Source organism: Oxyura jamaicensis, chromosome 2, assembly GCF_011077185.1.
Source record: "Oxyura jamaicensis isolate SHBP4307 breed ruddy duck chromosome 2, BPBGC_Ojam_1.0, whole genome shotgun sequence".
NCBI classification, from domain to species: Eukaryota; Metazoa; Chordata; class Aves; order Anseriformes; family Anatidae; genus Oxyura; species Oxyura jamaicensis.
Window position 1 is genome coordinate 45,522,887 of NC_048894.1, and position 21,298 is coordinate 45,544,184.

The 21,298-nt window shown below is 38.4% G+C and overlaps 1 protein-coding gene across 1 annotated transcript in view; it reads right to left on the bottom strand.

The window, feature by feature from the left end:
- Positions 1 to 73: 73 nt before the first annotated feature.
- The window catches only part of NPHP3 (nephrocystin 3), a 28,834-nt gene continuing 7,609 nt past the window's right edge, over positions 74 to 21,298 (bottom strand). Inside the window, exons 7-27 of the mRNA XM_035317030.1 lie at positions 21,029 to 21,176; positions 20,394 to 20,468; positions 19,686 to 19,865; positions 18,188 to 18,291; positions 17,653 to 17,767; positions 16,653 to 16,796; positions 15,998 to 16,095; positions 15,419 to 15,521; positions 14,719 to 14,801; positions 13,540 to 13,678; positions 12,546 to 12,710; positions 11,765 to 11,862; positions 10,828 to 10,950; positions 10,231 to 10,420; positions 9,849 to 10,090; positions 7,974 to 8,049; positions 6,882 to 7,009; positions 4,457 to 4,697; positions 2,546 to 2,671; positions 1,519 to 1,634; positions 74 to 1,317 (exon numbers count right to left, since the gene is read on the bottom strand). Coding sequence (XP_035172921.1) covers positions 1,137 to 1,317; positions 1,519 to 1,634; positions 2,546 to 2,671; positions 4,457 to 4,697; positions 6,882 to 7,009; positions 7,974 to 8,049; positions 9,849 to 10,090; positions 10,231 to 10,420; positions 10,828 to 10,950; positions 11,765 to 11,862; positions 12,546 to 12,710; positions 13,540 to 13,678; positions 14,719 to 14,801; positions 15,419 to 15,521; positions 15,998 to 16,095; positions 16,653 to 16,796; positions 17,653 to 17,767; positions 18,188 to 18,291; positions 19,686 to 19,865; positions 20,394 to 20,468; positions 21,029 to 21,176 — 2,875 coding nt within the window. The 3' untranslated portion in view covers positions 74 to 1,136. The remainder of the gene's footprint in view (positions 1,318 to 1,518; positions 1,635 to 2,545; positions 2,672 to 4,456; positions 4,698 to 6,881; positions 7,010 to 7,973; positions 8,050 to 9,848; positions 10,091 to 10,230; positions 10,421 to 10,827; positions 10,951 to 11,764; positions 11,863 to 12,545; positions 12,711 to 13,539; positions 13,679 to 14,718; positions 14,802 to 15,418; positions 15,522 to 15,997; positions 16,096 to 16,652; positions 16,797 to 17,652; positions 17,768 to 18,187; positions 18,292 to 19,685; positions 19,866 to 20,393; positions 20,469 to 21,028; positions 21,177 to 21,298) is intronic.

The window sequence follows — 21,298 nt, forward strand, 5'->3', positions numbered from 1 at the left end:
AGAGGCAACTGTTTTCCATTTTACTTCATGTAGTACATTTTCATACGCACAGAGTATGCAAAATGTGTTTTTTTGTTAATTTCAGATATTCAATCTGCATATACAAGAAAGATCTGAAGTATAAACACTTTGAGAAGACGGATTGTGTCAATAGTTAGAAGTATTTAGAAATAACATCAGAGCAAACAACAAAAAAAGCAGCTTTAGCAGCTTTAACAATCTTTTTCCAATTAAAGAGATATTTACAAGTATAATCTATTCCGCCCATAAAATCTAATGGACAATTTATGACTTTTGTTATGAACTAAGAAATCAGGCATATTGCAGTGTTTTTCTCCAGCTTTGTTTTTTGGCAATCTTTTAAACAATGCTCTAATTTTTTACAGTGCATCATGAATGTTACTGAGATGATACATATGATTAAAGCTCTATTGAAATTGAAGACTTTCTGCTTTGAGGTGTTCAAGCATTAAATAAATTACTCTTTATCATTTTGTTTCCTCAGAGGAAGCATTTTCAGTGAACACAGATGGATTTGACAGCAGCTTCACTTGTATGTAATAATATATTGAGATATATTTGCTTCCAAGGGAAACCAATTATTTTTGCAAAAGTCTTTTGAATGTAAATTTACTTAAAGCTGAAATTACACTGCAGGTAAAACTTGGGGTAAAACAGGATTTTGACTTTTTCAAAGTTATTAGAACTTTAGAAACAACTTTAAAAGCTTCTGAAAAAGGTTGTTGAAATAAAAACCACATAAATGTACTAAGCCAGGCTATTACAACATAGAAGTAAGAACTACCCTATAAAGTACATACCATTGGTTTAATTTATCTTGTTACAATCCTGGTTCTTAGGATAAGAGGTATCAAATCCATATGGTTTTGGTATTAACTGTAAGTTGAGCAAGTACCTTACGTGCATATTTGTATACAATGGAAGAAATTGACATCGTACCATACAGTCTGCAAAGTTAACAGGGAAGGATTTCAAGCTTAAATTGTTTCCCTGTCATTCATGAGGTCAGTCTTAAGTCCCAAAATAGCATTCTGTCCCACAAAAAATAGGTTTTCCTAATAATTTTGTCTAAAAAAGTAGCAATAGAAGCTGCCTTTTCTTTGAGGAGGTTTATATCACCTTTGTCCGGGTTCCAGGAAGGTGTTTGGTGATAATGCACTTTTTATACTGAACGTATCTCCACTTGATGAGTGTCGAGAAGTTGCTTTTCCACCTATCAACAAAGTCTCTGCTTCTTTTATTTCCATAGCTCTCTTGTAAAGTTCAGCTGCCTTCTCAAAATCTCCCCCTTCATAGCTTGGGAGAAGAGAAAAACAAAGTTGAAATAAACACATAAAACAAGTCTCACCCTTCATTTAAACTGAAATGCACACCATGCAATCAGCAAGGGTAATTAAGCCTCTACTTTCCTAATAAATACACAGGTCCATATGTTTCATTTTATCCACGGACTTGTATAGTAATTTGATTTTATAGGGCGAGAGCATATCATCTTACCTTAGCACAGCCAAGTTTTTCAGAGTTTCCCCTACACGAGGATGCATGTGGCCAAAGCTGTCTTCATAAATTTTTAATGCGCGTTCATAAAGAGGTAAAGCTTCAGTCTGCTTTTTCTTTGGGTAGTAAGAAGTTGTTTGTTACAAAAGTACAGTATATTTTCTAATCTTTTTCCCCCTACAAAAGCATCAACACATCCTAGATACAAATTCATGCATATTCAACCGAACAGCTTCTTTGTGTTCTGGATGGTGATGGCAGATGAGAAGTATGGTTCAGACTGTCAAAGCCACCGGCATTCACTTGCAAATCCCATTCCCGTTAGCCTGTTCACATTTAGGGTCTGGTTTTCCTAGGCAATTTTGAAAATCTCAGTCTACATACCATAGAATTCTTAGTTACCACATGCTCTTTAATTTTATCTGAAGCAGCTTTAATTACTGCTTAAAATCAGATACGCAGATTGCAGAAATAGAGAAAACAAGAAGCCGGTTGCTCCTATTGACACTAAGTAAGGAATTTGGTAACAGGTCGATTGCCTTTCTTTCAAATCTCCTATTAGTTGTAGACAAGAATGTCAACTGTTAGAGCTTTCTCAGATTTTTAGTTACGCAGAATCACAGCTGCTCAAGGTGAGCACTGAATATGTCATACATGGACATAAATTTCACAGGATTATGTTACCCTCTGAGTCAGTGGTGGAGCTGCTTTCCATTGTGCAGCATGAATTCCAGTATCTCTGCTGTATTCTAGCTATACTCTTATAAAGCATGTGAGCATCCTGAATAATCTCAAGAGCATCGTTCCAATCGTGCTCGTGTAGTATCAGTAACAGCAGTTATCTATTCCCTGCACACGCTTTGCTTGTCAAACATCCTTCAATTTTTTATAATGGATCCTAAGCATTTGTAGGTCCTATAAGGAGTTCTCCTTAAAATGTGATTAAGTTACTTTGGTATCGTTTAGGTGCAAGTCATAAAAAAGTCTAAGATGGGAATAAGAAACATGTAAGACACAAAGAACTTACCATCTGACAATAAAGAACAGCCAGATTCACCAAAGCAGTCGCTACACTAGGGTGTTTGGGGCCAAATGATTTCTGTCGAATTTCAACAGCTAGTTCATACAGAGGAACAGCCTTGTCAAGTTTTCCCTGCAAACAACATGAAAAAAAATAAATAAATGTGGTTGTCTTAGTGTATCAAAATGATGATGGTAAAGTCTTTTTTAAACAAAAAGGTTGGAGAAACTGCAACTGTTTCCAGAATAAGGGTTAACTTTGGTCAATTCATAGTTACATTCTGCACAGATTATTTACTGTGAATATTTATTGGGACTTTCCAAAATACTTTCTAAAATGCTGAGCATACTCAACTCCCAGTTAGTGTGTTTCACAGCTATGTCTCTTTCTTCCTTTTTTAAATTTCATTTTCCTTTCACAAGTGTCTCGTTCAGAAGACTGTTAAAAAGAATTTTCAGTTGTACTTTTATCCAAGTAATTTTCACCATTTGCACCTTCATCCTGCCCTAAATGAGAGCAGAGAGCTTATGCTTAGACATAAATTGCTGAAATTTACTGATGATATGGGAATGGTAACGTAACTGCCTTAACTTTGATAAGTAGTGTCTGCACCATGGTTTTTGGAATAGCTGCAGTGCTTAATCCAGTTTCAAGTACATGACACTTCCCATTCATCACACTGAGACCTTGGTTTCTAGCCTGATTTCTCTAAAATTCTCCTATCATATTCCAACTAGTGTTCATGGAATTATTTTTTCCAGCAAATATGTTTTCCTTGCAATTTGAATCTGCACACATATTAACCAGCTATACTTGAGAAGTGTGCTGAGGTTTTTATTAGTGGAATGGGAATTCTCATATTTAACAGCAATGACACATTTAATACTGCAAACTTTCATCGTATGTTTCATTGTAATTGCAAAATTCAAATCCAACTTTCTCAATTTCTTCAAAGCATCACCATGCCAAAGTCTAAAGATTGTCAGTAATTCATCTGGAAAAAATACTTATCTATAAATAATTGTAATTTTCTATATCTGATTCTTGTCCCTATTCTTCCTCTACTCTTCCTGTGTCACTAGTTCACCATGAATTTTAATTTATGCTCATTCAAACTAGAAAAGAGCTGGTAGATCTGCATATTGAGTATTTTTGCAGTTTCTAGCAGCATCAAAATTCTAAGCTGAAGTGAGCAGAGAACATGGAATCCAAAGCCATCTCATGCACATATTCATAAAACATTCATAAAAAATGATGAAGCATGGAGTTTAGACTACTGTTACTGCACAAAGTGTATTTAGCAGGGAAGTAACTCTCATGTTTCACTGAATCAACGTAAGCTAGAAGTGGCTTGGTCATGCAGCTTATTTGGAAAGTACAGTCTCCCTCATGAGCCTCAAGTAAAGCACTATCTCTATCATGAGCCTTCAAGTTATTCTCAGTTTTACCGTAAAGACCAAGGTCATGATGTTAAAAAACAAAAACAAAAGAAGCCACCACTATTCCTACACCCCAAGACATGATTTTCCCATCAAGTCACATCTCATTAAACTCTTGTAAATGGACATCATGTACCAGACAGTAGAGAACTCAAATACAGCTGGCAAGAGCTTCTCCAACTGCAACAGCGGCACTAGCTTTTAACCAGATCAGAAGTGCTCCTTCACGGTGAATACCGAGCATGCAGGACACTGAGGGCACTACTCATAAACAGCTTACCTTAAAGCAAAGTGTGTCCTGAAAACACTACAGGGCTTTTTGGAAGCAGACCTAGGCCATTAGACTGCGTCTTTTGTGCATGTGTGGACATTGATGGCTGACAAAACCCATGGCCCACTCCTTTTGGACTGAAGATTGTAACACTGCAAGGCATTAGCCATTTTAGGCGATGTGTAAAGGTAACAGGGTTGTGCTTACCAGCTTTTTGTACAGCACTGCCAGGTGTTTCACTGTATAAGCCAAAGAGGGATGATCTGGAGCCAGTGCTCTCCTCCTGATGTCTAAAGCTTTTTCGTAGAGTTCCTCTGCCTTGTCATAGTGCTTCTTCTCGTTGTACAAGGCTGCCAGATTGTTCAAAGACTGCGCGCAGTCTGGGTGGTCAGGTCCCAGGACTCTTTCTCTCATTTCCAAGGAGCGCTTCAGAAAAAGCTCTGCTGTCCTACAAAGCACATTTGTTCAACAGTATTTTAAACCTGATAACATCTGCACAGGCTAAAGTGAGTTTGAAATAGAACAAACTCAAGCCTCGGAAATTGCAGAAATACTGACATCTGGCAACAGACTTTCTCTTCTGGATAAGCAAATGACAGATCAGCATTTCATTTAAGCAGCGAGGAACAATAAATCCCAGCCACAGCACTGCCACGCAGGCTAACCATAAGAATGACGGACAGAGATAATTAATATATTCCAGTGTAGTACTGGAGTGCCCCTGTACAGGGCTGAAAAACCAGTCTAGCAGATTTCAGTAAACATTACGCTAACCCCATGGCTGCTCATTTCTTTAATTCAAGCTATATCTTCTGTGCAGATCCTCATAGCAGTTCAGTACTTCCACAGATAAAGCAATAGTGGAACGTTAGGTAAAGGTTCAAACCCATCACACATTTTTCAAGTAACTGAAAAGAATATAATACATATTACAGGGTTCAGCAGGTAGTTTTCATGCCAAAGGGGGAAAAGCCTGGAACATGCTTGATGTGATGATTAGATGATCACATGTATCGTATGTGATAAGATAGATTCTCATAATAGAAACTGCCTAGAAGTGACAGAGTGGAAAAGACACTCTCTAATGTCACCATTCAAGTGTTTTCCTATCAAAAGCACACATTTCGTCTCACTAGTACAGTATGCTACTATTCCATTATGGATTTGCAGCAGTTCCCCAACAATGGCTGACTCCCACATAATCCTGGCAGTATCCATCACAACCAGGTAGTTTGTCATCCTGACAAACACACAACTTTGTGTGACTCTATTCCCAGCGGGTTAGTTTAGTAAATCAGAAAAATCCATTTCACATTAGAGAGGAAAAGACCTTACATAGAACCGTACATTCAATTCTGAAGCTCTTACACAAGTGTCAGAAGGTGTTCTCTCTATGTAAGGACTAGAGGATGAAGTGTGATACACAGCAACTGCTAGTGGCACACCCTTCTGCCACTGATTTCCCTCTAACTGTACTAAATGATTGAAAAATTCAGTCTTGGACTTGCTGTGATTCAGAACAGACACACAATAGCTATCAAAATGACTTAAACCTACACTAGAACAAGGACGGTACTTTCACTTACCCACGAAACAGTGGGAATATGTTTACTCTAAAAGTAGGTTGTGTTGGACAGGAACTACATATGAGCAGTGTGGAATATAAAATGATCCTGTATGAGACAAGATAGAGTGCTCCTCTATGATCAGTCACTTCGTGTGACTTCATGAACGTAAACTGACAAAAACAAACACACATTTCCAACAGCTGTTAAAAACAGCCTTCACTGTAAAAACAGAGCATTTAAAGGACATGCAGATCCCAAATTACAATATACTGTTTGTAGTTTTCCAACAACTACTGGTAACTTAAACACCAGATACAGGAAGAACATAAGAACACTTCCAGAAGTTACTCTGTGCTTTTTTGCTGTGCACTTTCTTCCTTTCCTGGAAAGATTCAGTTCAGGAGAGGAGGACATAAGGTGACTTGGAATTCACTTACAACACCCCCTTATAGACTACTTTGTGGACAGAAGAAGCTGGTGAGAAGAATCACTAACCATGCAATCAGAACTGCTCTGCACCTTTTATTCCCCTTCTTCAACACCCCTGCTTACCTGTACCTGCTTTTAGAGCACCTTCATGCTGCTCTGTCATCTTTTGCCCTGAAAAGGCCTGCAGAGTAAGAGTCTGAGGATAACATCTACAGTGAATAAATGCTTAACTCATGATTTCTTGTAATACTGGCAACTTAAGTGGTGTGAAACACCAGCAATCCTGATGTTCAAGGATGACTGTTACAAAGGAGGGTGACAAGATAGTGAAGCTGAGTAGAATAGGGCATACATTTTGAGACATAACTGATATTTGCAACTAAGGCTAAATTTAACAGTGAAACACCAATTCTGAATGCAGGAAATGCACCAAGTTGTTAATACACGCTAATAGCATCAACTCGAGAAAATATGAGTGAAATTCACAGTAAACAAAAACAGTAAAATGAGTCAGGGACACCAGCATAAAGTGTATTTGATCCTGTCTCTACATTTAATGCTAGTTCTCCATGCTTTGTTTTCACGTATGATACCTGAGAACACTCAGCAGATGTGTCACAATGAATACAACTTACTCAAGATTATTCTGCAGGTAATAGAGGACTCCAAGTTCATTGAGGGTTCGAGCATTATCTGGCGTATCCTTGCCTAATGTGAGCTCTTCCAATTGCAGGGCTCTTTGACGCAGGAGAGCAAAGCCACACTACAGCAAAACACAACGTAAATCAGCCAATCACCATTACTTTCAAAGCATGTTACTGAAGACAGAAAAACAGAAGACAAGTTTGTGCCAAAGGAAGATGATAATCCTACTTAATTCCTGCTCTCAAGTTTATAAACTCAAAGCAAAAATCAAGCAAGTCTCCTATCCTAAATGATACTATAAAGTATAACTCTAGGCTTCACATGGATCTTTGTAAAACAGGCTGTCAAGCTAATGCTTACATGCAAAAGATGTGCAAAAGATGCTGCCTTTGTTACACACTCTGCTTTGTCTTGATATTTGCAGTCTTAACAGAAATGTTTTTGCAGCAGTGCTCATTACAAAAATGGTAAAAATCCTTGTGATTCACAGTCCTTTGTATTTAAGCATTGAGGAAATAGCAACATTTTTATGGCTTTTCATAATGTTCATTCAAGCTACAACTAGAGTTCTGGGGTCACTAGCTGAACTCCTATAGTAGAGGGACTACATGACAAGCAAACCCTTAGTTCAAGAATTACCAGAAAAACTCTGTACATGAAAAACATAGGAAAAACAAAAAAAAAGGGGGGGGGAAATCTCAGCATGGCACGTAATACTGTTACTGGGATTATCCACTGCAGTAAGGATTGCATTCAATAGTATTTGTAGGAGAAAGTCCTTGGTTATCTCCATGGAACTCCTTTTTCCGTTGTCATTTTGACAGCTAATTGTATCATTAATTCTGCACTCCCAAACTGTGTATACACTTATTTCTTTTCTACCTCTCAACTCCTTATCAGTTGCCCTGATTTAATCTCCACTCCAGCAGAATTTAAAGGGCAGTTACCAAAGCAGCTGCTAAGCCACTTCATTAGCTATGCCCTCAATTATCAAAAACATTTAAGAATCAGATTTGTCAGCTCTGCACACACACTATCATCTTTTTAACAAAGCCACAACATTCACAAAAACATTTCCTTACCAGACTGCCTTTCCGCCTTGCTGCTTTCTGGCGTATTTTGAAGGACTTTTTCCTCAACTGCTCAGCTTGTTCATATCTGAAAACAGTTATTTACTGTGTTAGAAGAATGCCAAGTGTAGCTGTGTATTCTGGAAAGCTTCTAAGTTACTTAAGCATACAAATCTGAAGAGAATTTAAGAATCTTGCAGGGGGGGGGGGGGGGAAACACACTTTTTGTCCAAGATAAAGAATACCCAAAATGCTTGGGGCCAGACAATCATAGGATCACAGAATAGTTTGGGTTGGAAGGGACCTTAAAGATCATCCAGTTCCAAGCCCCCTGCCATAGGCAGGGATGCCACCCACCAGACCACGTTGCCCAGGCCCCATCCAACCTGGCCTTGAACACCTCCAGGGATGGGGCATCCACAGCTTCTCTGGGCAACGCGTGCCAGTGCCTCACCACCCTGAGCGAAGGATTTCCTCCTAACCTCTAATCTAAATCTCCCCTCTTTTAGTTTAAAACCATTACTACTTGTCCTGTCATTACCTGGTTGAGCAAAAAGTTGCTTTCTATCTTTTTATAAGCCCCCTTTAAGCACTGAAAAGCTGCAATGAGGTCATCCCGGAGCCTTCTCTTTAGGCTGAACATGCCCAGCTCTCTCAGCCCATCTTCATAGCAGAGGTGCTCCAGCCCTCTGATTATCCTCATGGCCCTCCTCTGGACCTGCTCTAAAAGCCCTGTGTCCTTCTTGTGCTGGGAGTCATAGATCTGGAGGCAGGAGTCTGAGGCCTCACAAGGGCAGAGCAGAGGGGCACAATCCCCTCCCTTTCCCTGCTGGCCACTCCTCTGCTGATGCATCCCAGGATGCAGTTGGCCACCTGGGCTGCAAGCACACCCTGCTGGCTCATGTTGAACTTTTGATCCACCAGAACACCCAAGTCCTTCTCTGCAGGGCTGCTCTCAGTGAGTTCTTCTGCCATTCTGTCCTCATGTCTGGGATTGCCCAAACCCAGGTGCAGCACCTTGCACTTGGTGTTGTTGAACCCCATTAGGTTCACACAGGCCCATTTCTCCAGCTTGTCCACGTCCCTTTGGATGGCACCCCTTCCTTCTGGTGTTTCAACCGACCACTCATCACCGGCCTCCACCTGGCCATAGAGCCACTGACTACCATTCTCTGGGTGCAGCCTTCAAGCCAATTCCTTATCCACTGAATGGACCACCCTTCAAATCTGTATCTCTCCAATCTCCAGAAGTCCAAGTAGATGGCATGGATCAGTATTCCCTTGTCAACTGATGCAGTTACTCCACCCTAGAAGACCACCAGACTGGTCAGGCACAATTTGCCCTTGGTGAAGCCATGCTGGCTGTCCCAGATCACCTCCTTGTCTTGCCTGTGCCTTGACATTGACTCCGGGAGGATCTGTTCCATGATCTTCCCAGACACAGAGGTGAGGCTCACCGGTCTGCAGTTCCCCAGGTCCTCCTTTCTACCCTTTTTAAAAATGGCAGCCATGTTTCCCTTTTTCCAGTCACCAGGGACTTTGCCTGACTGCCAGGACATTTCAAATACATTGGAGAGAGGCTTGGCAACCCCATCAGCCAGTGCCCTCAGGACCCTGGGATGTCATTGGGCCCCATAGACTTTTACCTGTTCAGTTTCATCAGAACCTGCTCCTCCTTCACCTCTAACTTTTTAGTTTGTTGAAATACTAAGCACAAAAGTTGGCCCTTACTGGGTGGCCTGCTACAAGAATACAGAGGGGATGCTCACTTTTGCATTGGGCATAATGAAACTCTAAAAAAGAACTACAGAAACAGTATGGCTTCAGGAAGCAAATCTGTTAAGTTACTTCTATGTGAAAGAAAACCACCACTGTAGTCAATCTTACTTGTTCTGCTTTTGGTACAAGGTGGCAAGTGCATCAAGTTCACGTGCTACCCGAGGATGTTCAGCTCCATAAGCATTTTCTGAGATTTCCAGTGCCTGCTTATACAACTGTTCAGCATTCCCAAACTTCTTCCACTGAACATAAACTCCTGCTAGCTGGTGAAGTGACTGTGCCACCCTTGGGTGGTCTGGATCCAGTGCAGTCTCTCGAATTTCCAGAGACCGCTGCAAAGGAGCTACAGCCTGTAACAACAAAGTTCAGGATATGGTGACAGCAGGTAACATCCCACATGTTACAATAATTTGACAGCTGAAACAGAAAGCACACACTAAGCTCTGCTTAATTTGCCTCCTTGCTGTTACCAGTCTCTAAATGTACTCACCTGACTGAGAAGACCTAGGTCCTTAAGAAACCGTCCCAGAGTCTCATAAAGATCAGCCAGGCAGATCATACTTTCCTCTCCCTCACAGCTTTTTTCATATTCTTTCAGAGAGTCAAAATACTCAGCTGCCATAGAGCTCTTATCTTTCCCAACCAGCTGCCAGTAACTCAGCAATTCTGCAAAATGTCCCCTGTTTTAACAAGGAAAGAAGAAGCTCATCTTATCTCTGACACCTCTCTATTCAAACTGATGCTATGTTAGAAGAATAGGGCCATATGCATGATTTTTTTTTTCTTTCTGCCATGGAGTGTCTACAGAGACAATCCATGGAGACTGCTGCAGTTCAACAGCGGTATTTACGCCTTTACCAAACCCCCAGTTGTAAGAGAAAAGAAAAATATACATGATTTATATAGCAACAGGGTCACCAGTGCATTACAATTTCAGGCTCTACTACTGAAGGTCCTTTGATCTTGATCTATCATTTTCTGATTTATATTTTCAAATAAATAATTATTCACCTGCTTGACAAAAACAAACAACAACAACAACCCTCTGAAATGTTTATACCCGCCAAAACAGTGGCCACCTTTGTACCTTTTGTAAAGGTTCTGGGATACAAAGAGGTTCAAAAGACAGTTGTGTAGCTTTTGCTTGTCACCCTGCTGTTGGAAGAGCCAGGGAAGTTCATCTGCACTTCTCCAGGTCACTCGGTCTCGACTATTGAAAGAAAAGCCATAAAAGTAAGAACTCTGAGAGTCCAAATACTACTAATCAATTTGACGTGAAAACTAGGCAAGTATACAGTTGCTATACCTGAATAACTAAACAGACAGACTACTATGAGACTTATGCACTCTGTTTTCTCACATCGTCATGTATATTCATCTCAGAGAGCCCTGGAAATCCCCAGTACCCCACTGGAAGCTTGTCCTCCCTCCCACATGGGCTAATCTGTGACAACCAGAAGAGTTGCAGCCCTGAAACACTGTCCCTTTGTGCCTCCTTTCCCCAGCACGCTGTAGCCCTGTTGGCTTTCTGTTACCCAACAGTGCATGCTCTGAGATGCAGTAAACAGTAGCCCACAGTTGGGACACACTAACGTAGGGCTGTAAATGAAAATCTGTTTTCAAGATGGACATGAACTTGTAAGCCTTTCAGCTTATTGCTTGCTAAATAAAAGGCAGGCTCTTGTCTCAAGTTCCAAGCAACCTCAAATTTCTCAGCATTTGTTAGGAGTTAAAAATCTACATGGGGTCCGCTACCACAAAATAAATGATCTATTGTAAGTTCATGTCCTAGCTTATCACATGATAACTTCTTTGCATGCCTACTCCCCAGTACAGTCCTCAATCTGTTCTAAGATTAAAAAGCAATAGATCAACAATAAACTGGTCAAATGACAATTAGGGTATTGTAAGGTTCTACTGCCGTGATAATTTACTAAACTGAGTAAGAAGTACATAAAGGAAACAAAAATACCCATGAGGCATAAAGCCTGCAGTTTAGCACATCTTGAGGAATTATGACTCACCTTAGCTGCATGGTGAAATAGTCCACTAGTTTTTGTCTATAGGCAGAAATAACATTTTCACCTTCTTCCATGTACTCTAATCGCACCATCTCCCAAGCCTGAAAGGGAATATCATTGAGAGAAAGAGAATGCATTCCATTTGTTTAGCAAGTCACCCTTATTAAGTCAGATAACACACAGGGAGCTATGCAAGATTATTTTTCTTTTTTAATCACAGGAGTCTCATGTTATAATAAAAATCTTTCAATGCCAAAAGCGGTACAAACATTGTCTTATGTTATACCAAAGCTCTGGTTATTCAGGTAACATTCCCTCCCTCAATTCAGCTTGTTTTTATGGAACTAGTGTTTTCCAGGAGGCCTTGAGTTAACATCTGATAGGTTGGAAGTTTCTGAAGGCTTGAAATGCCAGGTTTTCAGCTGCTGAACAATACTGACTAATAATGGTAACACAGCTGTAGTAGTTTTCAAGGTGATTCTAACATCAGTCCAGAAGTTAAGGAAAACAGATGAGCAAACACAGATGAAAGGCTACCTAGTTAATAACAGAACTTATCTTAAGAACAGAAGGGACTTGGGGTGTAATAAGGCAAGGATCTTAAGCAACTTCTCAGATAGAAAGGGAAAATGAACTCTGAATGTAATCAGGTGTGAAGCTGGGTGAACAGAAACAGATTGAAAAGCCTCCCACATTTACCATAATATGGTCAAGAGCAGAAACTGTACAAAGCTTTTGCATTGGTGGAGTTGCACTTGCACGTGTTTAGAATTAAAAAAATTACCTGGAGATGCTGGAACTTTAGCAAACCACAGCCATATGTCAGCAAACACATTTTGTGCAGGCTGTGAACAAGCAAGGCTAACACTGCAGAAGACAATTCAGGATAAAGTTCCATCAGCTCTGATTCACTTACACCATTGTGGCTTACACCGATGACACACAGTATCTGTGGTAAAGCAGAAAAAATAGCTTACACAATTAGTTAGCAATATTTGCTGCAGATCTCAGATTACTGAAATCCAAAGAAAAATGTTGTACATTACCATCTATAACTTTAACTTTATATGGCAAGGAAAAAAAAAATATATATAAACCCTTTCCCTCTTCTATCCTCAGAGAAAAATCCTTGGTGCTACTAGTTTAATATTCTAACAGATAAAGCACAAGTGGGACAAATAACTGACATCTGGGACAAATGGTTCCGTAGATCTTCCTCTAAAACACTTTGGAGAAAAGGTAACTCCATTACCATAAAAGGCTTCAATCCAAGTAAAATATGCTCAAGGTCCCATGCTGACAGCACCAAAGAACTTCTTGCAATTGTTGAATATCATGTCAATATCAAAAAATATTCCACTAAACAGGGAAATTCTGCAGAAGCAGGAAGAGGAATCAAAACTCTAATAATCTGTGCCCTATATTCACAAGATACCATGTTTTGATAAGATTTACTATTCTTAATGCTATTTACTATTCTTAATCACGGGTTCAGGGGACCAAACAAAGCGCTGATTCTACATCACATCGTAGTGGAGAAGTTCTGTTTTGTTCTGTGAGGTAATGAGTTAGTTTAAATTTAACACAGAGAAGTCAGATGTTCTGTACTCATGCAATACATAAAATTAGATTAATACAATTTCCTGTCTGTAATTAATAATGGCATAACCTCTGAATCATACGTATGAACTAATATGAATCAGTATTTGCTTTTAATATAAGAAAAACTCTTTACAGGAAAGAATATGTATTTCCTGTAGAAATAATTCTCTGCTTACCTCTCTCAAAAGACCTTTCTCCTTATCACTCTGCAATGATTCTTGAATTGATCTCAGAACAAGCCTGTACAGGGACACTGTGTCTTGGCATTGGAAACACTGTTGAAGGGTTTCATCGATATTTCCTGTACTTCCGACACTGAGCAGACGGACAAAAAGGACGTGGTTTAGCATATTACATTTCACTGAGCACCATGAACTGAAACTATCAAAGAGCTCTACATCAAAAATGCTCCAAATTTCCTACTGGGTTTATAAGTTACACAGCACCAGGCAAGATTAAGACCAAAAGAGGTGAATTTCTTAAGCCACGTGCCATCATATTCTCTGATTTTTCTAAATAACTGCAACGTTTTTATTTTCAAGAAGAAGTATGTTGCAGCGTTCTTTCTTCCAGAATGAGCACGGAGTAAGAACATCAGGTTGGATAAAGATAAAACCTCACGTTGCTGTTTCACCTAATGCATTTACAAAGCATGTTTTCATGAGCAATTGAGCATTCTAGAACATAAAACAGAAACAAAAACAAAAAAAAAAAAAAAGAAAATCACACACAGCAAATTATCATCTTCTGGGAGTCTCTAAATTAGAAACAGAGCTTTCTCAACATGATGAAGTCTAGGTTAATACTAAGCCAATGCACTTACAAGTATTCTGTTGCACAAGAGGGAAGATTAATTTTCTCCACAGCAGAAATTACACAGCAAAATACCATATGCAGGATGTTAAACCAAACAATTGCTGAACTCCCTTTCAGCCCTAAAATTTATGAGGCAAACTATCTGGAACATCAGTAAATACAGCAGACCTGAATTAAACCATTTAATGAAACAATACCAACATTCTCCAAATGCCACTAAAAAGCATTTAAGTAACTGATATATTTAGAAAGCAAAATAATAGAAAAATAGAAGAAAAACAGAAGAGCTGAAGTCAGAATGATACAGTCAGCTATCTGAATTCACTTCTTATCAAAATGGCAGAGATTATTTACTCTCTGATCTTGCCTATTGCATTCCCCAGTCAGTAAAGGGGTAAACTTCATACACTCACTGTTCTGCTGTCTTTTCTTAACAGGATTCACTCTATATTAAATTAACATATTCCAAAATGCTAGCAAATCTACTTTCAACCTTCTAAGCTAGTGATGAGCATGACTGCAGAAGCATCTGTACCTACCAAGCAATGGTTTTGCCCAAAAGAGTGACATACAAAGCATTGCAAGTTGTGGCAGAACGACAATGTCTCTCAAGCTTCTTCTCCTACAAGATTTTAAACAAAATCTGTGAGATAAGATAAAATTAACCACTTTGATATGAAGTTCAAGTTCACCATTTGACAAGAAAATAGAAGTTTTAGATATGCTTCTATCTGTTAAATCTGAAGAGTATGACATGAAACTAGTGCACAAAATACTTTGTGGTTTACTAGGCATAATACAAGCTAAAGTTTCCCTTCCAATTTAGGAGTAAAAGAGTTAGCATCTATTCATTATATCTTTAAAGACAAGAACTACCATACAGCATTAGTTTTCAAGGCAACGAGGTAAAATACTTTTCCGCCAATTTATTATATTATTATGCAATACTAAACCTTTTATGATTCTAAAATGAAAATAGTATGTTTACAGCGATGTGTGACTGTACAGTTTTCCTGTTAATAATTTACACACTTCCACCTGTGCTTCATAGCTATGATCCACAAAGCAAAAAAAAATAAAAAAATAAAAAAATAAAATACTCAAGATGTATGCTGAATAGTACTATTTAGTTAATTAAACAGAATACTTTCTCCTGGCAGCTGTACTTATTTCATCTTCCCATGTTTTTGTTAAAAGTTATACTAGTTAGGTACTCCAGAAGAACTACAAAAGACATACCTGCTCTTTAGTCAATTTAACATTTGCAGAATTACATTCTGCACTAATGAGAGATTTAACATCTTTGGAATTCAATGGATCAAGGTGAAGAGTGGGCCACAACCTTTGGTAAAAGAGAACAAAATTATATTCAGCCCTTATTACATAGCACACAAAAGGAGAAGAAAAAAAATGCCATCAAAGTTCTATGGCTTTTTAAAGACTGATATCAAACCAGTAATTGAACTTATTCCCTGCTACTAAGAAATTCTAGTCATCGTAAGCCAAATTTCAACTTTTAGTGTTATTCTGGATCTACATCACAGTATTGCACTTCTTGATGTGCATGTGATCTGCATTTACTATCTTCTCGCATACAGTCATATGGATAGGTCCATCAGAGTAAAACAAAAATCTGGTTTCACAACAGGTAAAACCTGCAGCTGCAACAGAGAAACTTTCCTCCTCCACAACAGTTGCAAAACCTTAACTATTGATTACATCTCCAGACCTTAATAAATCTGACCATTTGCTCTTCAACTAGTAACTATAATTATTTTAGGCAAGGCTACTTAGAAACATCTCAGAAATGTAACATACCTCCAAGCCTGTGGACATGTTTCTACATTCACTGATACAATCACTCTCACGTTCACTGGCAGGGGATCTATCAGCCATTTCATATGCTTTTCAGCTTGCTTAAAAACAAATTTTGATTATTTAATATAAGAGTTGTTCAAAACAAATGCCAGGAGTTGATAGGTTTCATTAATTGCACAGCTCAGAGAATGGAGTCTTGAATTCTCCAGTTTCCTTACAAATTGTTCACGATCTGATTCTTCAAACAGTACTAAATGATCCATTAATACAAATCAGCGTGACTGAACATTATTAAAGCAAACAGAATACTATTGTTAAAGTGTTCATCTCGTAAAAACTGGGTTATTTACATGCCTAGTAAGTAGCTCACAGCAACAAACAACTGCATAAATAATGTACCTGGGCTACTCAAAAGTGAAGGTGTGCAGGCAAATAAAATTAAAAACAAGCAAACAAGGAAAAAAATACCCATAAAACATAAATTTCACCTATAAAACAGACTATTTTAACTCATCTGCACTTATCGCAAATTATTTTTACGTCTGCGCTTCACAGTAAAGCAAGCATTATTACTTCCGTTACGCAGATATAGTTGAACCTATTACAGTGAAACTTTATTTTGGACTGACAAATGACAAGTATTTTGAAAACGTACCTGTATTTGGTCGATAGAATCAATAATTATAATTATGCTGCCCTGATGGCGTGCAGAAAGTTTCTCCAGCCAACGGGGAAATTCTTCCAGAAGTTTAGCTGGATCCAAGGTCAGAGGTGACACTAACCAGGAATGCTGCATAAGCTGCAGAATCATAAACATACATGACAAATTCTACCTTAAAAATCAACTAACTGAGTTGAAGAAAGACCTACAAACACAAGAGAAAAAAAAAAGTGCAATCTTGGGATAATTTTTCAAATTCACACAGAATCCTTATGTTCTACATTTGCTGGCTTTCTACAAATAATATTTATTGAACTCACTACATAAATTCTAGAGAGAGAACTAGAATTTACAAAATCGACAAGGTATCTGGAGACTCAAAAGGACTTAAAAGCTGCACAGGTTAAAAAAGGCAGACTTCTAAAATTTGTGAGAAAATTGCAAGGAACACACAATTGATTTCATTTATCTAAAGGTTTTCGTCCTGTGAGGTCCTGTCTGCTACCATATTGAGGAAAAAGAAAGCCCAGACCCTAGCACAAAAATACTCCTCATTTATTTCCATACATCCCACACATATTTACATATATTCTGCAGATCTAACACAGTGTAAAAATAACTATTTCCAGAGACTAGTCTAGGACCAATACTATGCCAACTGACAAATACAGCCTCAGGTTTCAAAACACATAGGACAGAAACCACCTGCCTCTCTCATCAGCCACATGGGAAAAAAAGTTTGGAAGAAGCTTATATGGCTTTATAAGCCATCAAGATTGGTCACTGGAAGCATAACTGTTACGAATATCCTGGAGATGCAATTTAAGGGATCTTCATTCAGTGTGTAGGATCAGATTCCCTCCTTCTATAATGCCTTACACTTTCATTACTCTTAATGGATGTAGAAAAACCTGTAGAAGTTTTTCTCTTGACAAACAGAGACGTCACTTTCCAAGGCATCGTGCAATGCAGGGAACGTCATAATGTAGCATACCTTCAAAGTAAGGCGTTTAATTATCAATGCAGATTCTGAACTGGTAGACATGGGCCTCCCAACAAAGTGGTAAAGAATTAGAGTGTTTGGTGAATGTTTCTGTTGCAGCTGAATCCTAAAGAGAGAAGCAAAACCAAAACCAAACAAACAAACAAACAAAAAAACTAACAGACGATATTTTTGCACATATAACTCAAAAATTATCAGTTTTGCCAAAGGGGTAGAATGTCTGAGCTAGAAGAGTTGATTGGCATTTACTTTACAAAATTGGGTAGATGTTTTCTGAGCTATAATTGATTCCTGTATCTGTTTCCATTTTTGCTCTCCCCAGTATTGCTAGCCATTAACAAATGTCCTTCATGGCAATGGAGTCACACAATGCTAATCTTGTTAGAAGTAATGGCACCATCAATTTATTTTAATGGCAGCAATCCTATCACAGTCTACAAGTGACCATAAAAAACATTTCTGTGATAAATTATTGGGTCTAATCTTTCTTTTCCTTTGTTTCAGGAAAAAAAAAATGTTTCACTACCATTTTGACAGAAGGAGAGATTTCCCAGAACCTGGTCCTCCTGATACAAGCAGAGGTGGAATTGGAGCTGGTGCTGCTACCAGGTCATTTAGTCGTTCAAAATACTGTAAAAGAGACACAACCATTACAAACATTCTACTGCTTAAGGAAAAAATATACTGCTTGTTAGTGTAAACCATCTGAAAACTAAGTGTACGTACAAGTTTATTAAGGTAAAGTAATAAACACTAAAACATAACACAATATAAATTGAAAGAACTTTTTAATGAAACACCTAAACCACAAAAAATATTATCTCTTTTGAAGAAAATGTGAAGTATACAAACATTTTTTCCTAACCTTGATTTAGTAGGAACTTTCAGCGCTAATAAACTGAACTGGTATCAATATAGTAAAGCATTTGGGTGTTATGTTAATTCAGGCTTTCCCCCAAACACTGTGCCTCACCTACTCTACTGCATTGGATATATTTGTCAGGATGAAGCCTTCAACGTTTGCATCTGCCATGACATCATGAAGATGTAAAGTGTACACACACACACAAAGCTTTCTTTCACTACATGAATGCCCAAGAATGTTATAGCAGAGCTCAGAATGATTTAAAACAAAACAAAACCACACACCCTTCATTCACTTAGGAGAAATATTTTGTCTGCAAACAAGAAGTGGAGGCACACTAAGATATACATATGTATCTTTTCTTTACATTCTATTTTACTGTTCTAGTATGTAGTAAAAGTGGCGCAATCCTCCAACCCCTTGCTAATGTACAAGCAGCAAAGTAGAAGAATAAGTTGTGCTAGTAACATAGGGATGCTAACACCTTAAACACACTAACACAGAAACTGCATCTTTACATTACATTGCATAAGCAAAGAATATTGCCCAGTTCAGCTGTGACATCACTTTCCATGACAACTTCAATGTTTTTTCTTCCGACATTCCTTATACTTTCTCGCTATATACCTGTTCTTGGCAACCCCATACAGGAAAGTTTCAAAAAAAAAAAAAATTATAATGGAGGAGTACAGACTTATTCAGCAGCTTTTTACTTTAAAATTTCTGACGTTATTCTCACATATGTGTGGTTGTATGAGGTGAAATTTTTCATTAGCCATCTGCAGAATGCCTAACTCCAGGTGTCAAGACAGAGCTCCAATTTCCTTCAAAAAAAAAAGACATTCAGAGCTTTTCCTATTGACACCCCAAGTCTAGCAGGAGGACACTATTTCTGGCACACCATTATGGTGCTTTTCCTCATTGTAGAAACAAAAACTACTTCTTCATCAATGCCATTCAACAAGAGGCAAACTGGCATCTCTCCCAGAAAATAAATATGCCATCTACATAAGACACATGGCTTCTTCTAGCCTAAGGAGTAGCAGCCCCTAGGAGGCTCTCAGACACAACTTCTTTTGCAGAAGTACATCTTGCCTCACAAGAGATGGAAACAAGTGATAGCTTTCTCTTCATCCATATGCATTTCCAGTATACTTACTTTCTCAAATCCCAGCTCACATGTTGAATTAGAGGCCTGCTGAAAAGCTTCCATCTGTTCTTGTTCATCATGTGCATCCCACAAGACATCACCAAAAACTTCTTCTTCAGGAGCAGTGGACTCTTCCTTATTTCCCAAATCTTTGCCTTCTGCTTCTGTCATTTCACAGCCCAGTATATCCTGAGTGAAAGAAAATTGCATGGAAACAACTACAACTATAAATCTTAAAAGTACAGGCACATACAGCGTTATTCTCAATGCCAGTGTGTGCAATACATTCATTCTCTTTCATGCTGGCAGAGAACATAACTAAAGGGGCTATTTGATGAATCCAAGTGAACTCTAAACACACAGGTCTCAATACACTGTTTTTAGTCTTCTTGAAGTGGAAGCAACTCACAATAGGGAAGGATACTGAGAATCAGCTATGTGATCTTTCATTATCCCAGGATATGGAACATCATGTTAACAAAGAATTTAGCCCATCACTAGATCCCTTGCTCTCTTATTTCTCCTGTTCATAAAAGCACTGCTCAGTTCAGGATATTTTTCCCCACTTGAAGTTTTCCTTGCTCACCAGGTATAAATGATAAAACACAAGAAGACCCCTTGAGTTACACTGAAGCAGCATGTAGCAGTCATTGACGGTATCTGAGATCATAAATCAGAGAAGAAACAGAAAAAGCTGAAACACATCAGGTATCTTACCTGTTTGATTATCTTTTCTACAGCAGTATAGATTTTGTGTGTTCCTTCCTCCACACCTCCCACATGATCAATCACCTGAAGAGGTAAATGACAGTGCATGAAGCAACTCTGAATCCAACTGGGAACAACATGTTGACTTCCAACAAAAGTATTTTGCAACACATTTAAATTCCATTCTGTTGTACTCCTTAGGTAGGATTCACTTTACCTAAGCATTACAAAGTTGCACATTTAGTCTCAGCTGTTCTTAACAGTCCCCTCTACAAAGCAAGATAATAGGCATCAGATCTGGTTTGGACTATGAGGAATCTCTCCAGAGGTATGCTTCTCTCTTCAGTGTCTGGAGAGGGACCTTAGTTAAATAACCTTGCCATTTACATGGCTAAATAGAGATGAGAAATTCTGTCCCTATAACACAAGGACTTTTTTCAGTAGAAAAGCAGTGATATTTTTTTCCCCCACTAATGACAATTTCACAATCTTCATAAATTTCAGATTCATCTACCTGCTCATATAACGAGTATCCAAAGCAATAAGCATAATGAAAGTTCTCCAAATATCTGGTACTACTAGCACTTGTTCTTAGAGCAAGATAGTAAGCCTTTCAAAATTCAACAGCCTTTAAAATACCGTACCTTTGCTTTGTTCACACAAGAAATTTGCTCAATTAACTGCTGCACTGAGACTGAGCTGACACCATCATCATCCATTCTGTGGTAAATCAGACGGGGTTTTTCTTCGGGATTTTTCAAATAGGCTTCTTCACAGTCCTCCAACAAACAACTAGATTGGAAATCAGCATTCTTGTGCTATATTACACTGCTGTAGTAAATAGCTCAATCAACACAAGCTCCGAAGGTGGGTTTCACTGCAAAATCTAATTCAAAAGTCATATCTATTTACAA